The sequence below is a fragment of the Embiotoca jacksoni genome, unplaced genomic scaffold, assembly GCF_022577435.1.
Source record: "Embiotoca jacksoni isolate LCO1_2020_lvr unplaced genomic scaffold, fEmbJac1.0.p SCAF_12, whole genome shotgun sequence".
NCBI classification, from domain to species: domain Eukaryota; kingdom Metazoa; phylum Chordata; class Actinopteri; family Embiotocidae; genus Embiotoca; species Embiotoca jacksoni.
The window spans coordinates 17,341,833-17,347,832 of NW_027185252.1; the positions used below are offsets into that span (position 1 = coordinate 17,341,833).

Genomic DNA, 6,000 nt, shown 5'->3' on the forward strand with positions numbered 1-6,000 from the left:
GACACTAAACTTGATTTGAGTAAGAATGTGATACTACAGTAAGTTGTCGCACTTTGAACTAAACATCTGTTTGATCTAAAACTCAAATCGAAATAGCTTGTTGGCTGAGGTTCACAGAAAAGCACAAACTCCTCCCTGCTTCCCTTCACAGCAAGGTATGAAATAATAATCAAAAAAGAGATGACTTGCTTTACTCTTCATTAAAAGTACCATGATGAATTTCATCTTTTTTGATTAAATTAAGTAGATTACCTAAAGTTCACATAGCCATGAACCACACATCCACCTATGTCCTTATTCATTCTGTGGTTCACAAAGGAAGAATTGTCAAAAGACTTTTAAGGTTTAAGGTTTTATATCCTTGCTTTATACAAATATGTAATTATTTTTCAGCCCCTACACTGACTGCATCAGTCCATTTTTATTTGTGTGTATTCTGTGTAACATTGAGTGTAGTTGATGGCAAAGCTAAAAAAGCCAATGTTTTTTTACTCAAGATGATCATGCAAATTAATAATTGCCATGAGAGCAAAGAGCCAAAATCCCATCTGCGATCAAAGGTCCAAGTCTGCCGGGCTGAACAATTAATATTTAATTTAACCGCACGGCAGGGACTGTGTGTGAGAGTGTGTTGTTCAGTTTGACAATGGTGAACAGTTGGTGTGCTGTGTGACTCCTATAACTTGTAATTTAATTGTTGGGTTTAAATAAGCAGTTAAATCTTTGTGTATGTGTGTATGTATGCATGTATGTGTGTGTGTGTGTGTGTGTGTGTGTGTGTGTGTGTGTGTGTGTGTGTGTGTGTGTGTGCGTGCGTGCGTGCGTGCGTGCGTGCGTGTTTGTTTGTTTGTTTGTATGTCATTGAGAGTGAGTGTAAAAAAGGGGTACCAGTTTGACTTCTGTGGGTTGCTAATAGTCTGGCTCCGCCCACCTAGTGCTCACAGCTTCAGTGTTTGCTGTGATTACAGTCTTGAAACCCTGTTTGAAATAAGTTTTGATCAGCCTCTCTGAAGGGCCGACCCATTAGTGACCAGTGGGGGCGGCCAAGGGCGATGACGTAGAAGGCAAACGTTTGCTTCCGAATGTAGCTCAAACAGTAGCAGCGGCAAGAGAGTTTCTGCACACAACATGCGACATATGGTGGTCAGTGCTGATTGGTTGAAGGCTGCGCCAATGGTTTCAAAATGAACCCGAGGTCCATGCCCGATCGGATGCAATGACTACAAACAATATTCAATGGAGCGTTTCCAGACCCATACTGAGAATTTGAATATGGTAATTCCAGCCTAGGTTGCTCAGAAAGGATTATTAGGAATACACACTACTAACCTTAAATCTGCGAGATTGAATGATGAGAAGAATCTGATTTGGCATAGTGCGGTAAGACCCACTGAAAAGTCTCATCATTGATCATCAAGTACTCACCCTCCCTCACTCTCTGCTTCCTCTGAGCTCCTCTCAGCTCTGGCTCCAGTGATGGTGGCGGCAGCCCTTTTCCTCCGTGTTGGCGTGGTCCTGTGCAGAGGGCTGACTCGACGCACCTCATTGCGTCCCTGCAGCTCCTCCATGACTTGGTCCTGCAGTGTCGGCAGGGCATTCTTCAACGCCTTCATCTCATCCTTCAGCTCGGACACACACTGGATCAGGGCTTCGAGGCGCTCCAGCACCTCAGCCTGACCCCTGGGCGGACCGGGACCATCCAGCAACATGACGCCTTTCCCCTGGTCATTAGTGCGGTTAATGTAGGGCCCCGTCCACGAGCTTCTTCGCTTCGACCTCAGACCCTGGTAACACGCCACAGCCAAGCTGATGCCCGCCACTCCAGCTAATGCTCCCAGAACCAGCGCCTTGCTGTCAGCCTGGGCCATCCTGCAGGCCTGAAAGGAATTCATAGAAAAAATAAGTTGTAGGTTACTGAACTTATATATATTTAGCTAGAAATGCAAAAACAGAAACGGAAAGTGAAAAAAACATGTCATGTCTAACTCAGGTTCATTTTGTCTGTTTGGGGAACTAATTAAGACAGCAATTCCCAACCTGCTGCTACTCAACTCCATCTTTCTTTAATATTTTTTTTCTATTAATACTGACAAGGATATTAAAACGGATTCATCATTTAGTCAATGAAATGTCAGAAAAAAAGTGAGATATGATCCCTGTTATTTCCTAGAGCCAAAGATAGCGTCTTTTGTTTGACCATCTGTTAATACTGAGCTCGGACTTAATTCATAATCAGTTGTGGATTCAGTTTGACTCGTTAACATACAACATAACACAGTGTGCCCAAGTTAGACGTAACACGTCTGTGGTCATGATTTCATCATTACTAATTAGTAGACAGATTTTGTCCTATCCTGCCTGGTGTACTTTCACTGGCTGCCTGTTCATTATGGGATCAACTTTAAAATGTTAGTGTTTGTGTAGAAGTGGATAAATTGAGCATAAAAACATAAATAACACAATTAAAAACATTTCTTTTCTCTGGCATTTCCAGATTAGGCCAGTTTTTGGAGCCAGGTGGTGCATGATGAGAAACACATGGCTCTTAGCTGATCCAACAGCTGTTTGGTTCAGAAGTTGGTTGAACAATATGGCCTCCTATAGAAACTTTACATTTTTGTTGAATTGGACAGATAGTGATTGTATTTGTCTGATTTGTAAAAGTTTATTCTTTGAACAAAATAAATGATCTTGCTTGATAGCTACATTTATCAGCCAGTGAAGCTGAATACATTCAGATTAGAGATCAATAAAACTGCACACAATATATCACTATCAATCTGTCAGTCTGTTGTTTATGACCACTAGAGTAATTTAATTATTTGAAGTATTTCGTAACATAAAAACTTCTGGTAAATGGCATGTGAGAATTAGATTAGATGTGAAGCGCTTATAACTTCCGGATTTATAAATAATGAACGCAACTGTCTTTTATTTCTTTCCTCTGTATTTTACTATTTATGAATTTGTGGATGTATTGATGTAGCTTGAGAGGGACACGTTGTCTCACCAGATTTACATTCATTGGCAACTGATATAATGCTGATTTTCATGAACATTGACGTAAACTGGAGGTCGAATGATGAACAGAGATCACAGGTCAGTTGAATTGCGTGTTAACAGGCATGTCATCGTGAAACAACTCCAGACGGTGTACAAACCAGCTTCAGCACAACATCAGAGTTTCTGTGACTTCCTGCTGAAACTGTCCGATTTGACGGCAGCTTTTCACCTCCGCCTCCTTCTGCTCTCATCCAGAGAGGCGCAGTTCATCTCTTTCTGATTTATTTTCAGTACACCGGCAGTGAGAAGTGATGAGAAGTGATCAAAAGGCTGGCAAGACTGTTGTTGTTGTTGTTGTTGTTGTTTTTACCTTTAACTTAGGCTCATACACAACTCGTGCATTTCATAGTTAAAGACACTGTTTTGAATTCCTCTCAGTCCCTGTAGAAAGTGCAGCCTGTCACTCAACATGTTTACCTCTGTCCTACTTCGGCTTTTGAGTTCTTGTAGTGAAAGCAAACACGACACCAGACCAACACGTTACAGGCGACAGAGAGGCCGTCCTGAGTGTTTGTTGTTTACCTGCAGCTGACTGTTGTCACTCAGGGAGGGTGGTAGCCAACAGTCAAACAGCTGCTCTCACAGCTTTAACACACTCAGTCATTCAAAGTCTGCCAGGTTCTGAAATATGTGATAAAACAGTTTCATTGAAAAGCTGACTGTGTTAATTAGCTGTCAACGACAAAGTCCTGCTGCTAGCTGCGGGCTAAACGTTGTGCTAACACTCGGAAATCAGTATTTCCCAAGGTTATGTGGTTACACGGTTACAATACCAGTAACACGGTAATAAACGAGCACTACTACCCTTATATAAACACAGTCGTGCTGATAAAAACAAAGTTAACATTTTTAGAGACCTTACTGTGCAAGTAAAGAAAGGAGGCACTTCTGTTGGCTTGACAGCTCTCTGGTGTAACTGTCAAAACATTCCGTGCGGGTTCAGACGCCACAAAGAGGTGTTCCGCACATCAACTGCGTCCACCTCAAGATAAAAACTTACGCGCGCCTCATTTATAAGTTGCAATAAATATGCCCCAAAAATCAATATCTAAATCAAAATATTATTAAATATAATATCCACACTTTTCTGTGTGAGTTCTGCATGTTTCCACTGTGCGACCTTTCCCTCCCCCATTCCAAACTAATGCTTATCAAGTGAAAAGTCAACTAAGACTTTGTTTTAGGTGTGGTCTACCTGTCTGTGTTTTTGCATTTTATGAAATAATTTCTCTTTTATTGTATCTTGTATTGTTAGCGCTTGCTTTCTTTTGTCTACCAAGGCGGGGAAATGAGGACATTGCTTCGCTCTTTCATTAACCTCCTCTGACTACTGCGGTTTTTCTGAATTCACTTTCTGTTATTAGTGATTTTTCTTTTTTTGTTGCTCTTATGGCACTTTGTTCTGTGCTGCAGAATTGACCTTTTGATCCACTTTCACGACTGCTTCTTCACAGAACACCCTCTTTATTAACCTGCTGGTTGCTCAGTATGCTTGTTTATGAGGAGAAAATACTGACCAATGTCATCATTCGTACAAAAGATTCACACGTCTAGTTCACAACAGTAGTATTGTTTGCTTAAGTTCCAGCAGGTTGATGCTCTTATATGTAGGCCTGAGCTCTACAAGAACTAGAACTATTGCTGTTTACATTCATAAAACCACTTTTCGTTTTCTAATTGCAGTCCATCAAATTCTAGAAAATTCCTCTGGCTCTGATCTGATACAATAAATGTTCACTGCGCAGGCATGTCCTTCAGATTGTTAAAATCAACTTTGATATGAAATACACGAGACGGAGCACAAACAAAATCCTTAGTCGCCATTCAGTAAGTAATAAATGTTACAAAATATGATTACTTATCTACATTTGTGTTGCACTAGTTTTTAATTCCCTTTTTATTTGATATGTCTGTATGATGCCATCTTTAAAACGTTTTTAAACATTTCTTGTTTTAATGAAATGCCGCAATTCATGGCTGTTATACAATTAACACGTGAGTGCATTATCAGTTACCAAGTGACCAAAGTTCACTACAACAGCAAGAACTGTTTTCATAATAAGTAAAAAATGCCTGCCTTTAAACAATGTTGTGTTTCACCTCATATAATATTTCTTCTCTCTTTTGAATATGGTGCACTATTTTCTTCTTCTGTTTCAAATGAAATTATGAATATATCATCATCTGACTAATTATTAATGTTTTGCTGCTAAATAAACAATAAGAAGAAGCTGAAACACTGACTCACCTCTTTGCTTTGCTTCTCTCAGACGAGTGTCCCTGCAGTGAACTTGGACTGAACGTGCACAAGGATTTAAAAAGTTACCAAACACACGTATTATCACATCAACCTTGGACCTTCAGTCAGTGAACATGGAGCTGTCCTTACCGGGAATGATGCAAGTGGTGTTTGCTGTGGGGGAGTATAATGCTTAACTTTATGTCCTCCACACTATCTATATAACTCCTCTAAAGATGCACCATTACTTGTGATTAAATTTTGTTTTTACGGAGCACATTTCTTTTTTTTATGCAAATTTACAGATAAAAAACGTTGAAACATACATAAAAACACTTTGTCTGATGAGTTATATTAATCCATTAATATGCCTAATATAAATAAAATGAATTCCAAATATGTTCAACATTGTGGTAAACATCAGGTGTCCATATCCCAAAATTATGGATATTATGTTTGCATTTATAATTTTTTCACAAGTGATTTTTATCATTTTATAATTCTTTACTGATATTTTAAACAGTTTCTGAAGCATTTCTTTTTTCAAATGCTTGTGTTTTTTCTTCTTTTTTTTTATCTTCTTCATCTGCCCACAGAGACAAGTGTCATGATTAATAGTTGGGAAAACTTTCCATCAGGAAAAAGAAAATAAACAACAACAATGGCCTTGATGACCTCAAACGTTTTGCTCATTACAT

General features: G+C 39.3%; 1 protein-coding gene across 3 annotated transcripts in view; it reads right to left on the reverse strand.

Annotated features, from left to right (window-relative positions):
- LOC138195617 (regulator of microtubule dynamics protein 2) overlaps positions 1-4,007 on the reverse strand; it is a 29,831-nt gene extending 25,824 nt beyond the window's left edge. The window contains exons 1-2 of one of the 3 annotated variants that reach the window (XM_069145213.1): positions 3,926-4,007; positions 1,426-1,877 (exon numbers count right to left, since the gene is read on the reverse strand). In XM_069145213.1, the coding sequence (XP_069001314.1) occupies positions 1,426-1,868 (443 nt within the window). In that variant the 5' untranslated portion in view covers positions 1,869-1,877; positions 3,926-4,007. Of the gene's footprint in view, positions 1-1,425; positions 1,878-3,161; positions 3,225-3,585; positions 3,681-3,925 lie in introns of those variants that run through there. The other 2 variants (XM_069145214.1, XM_069145215.1) reach the window with 2 other exon arrangements.
- Between the last annotated feature and the right edge of the window lie 1,993 nt (positions 4,008-6,000).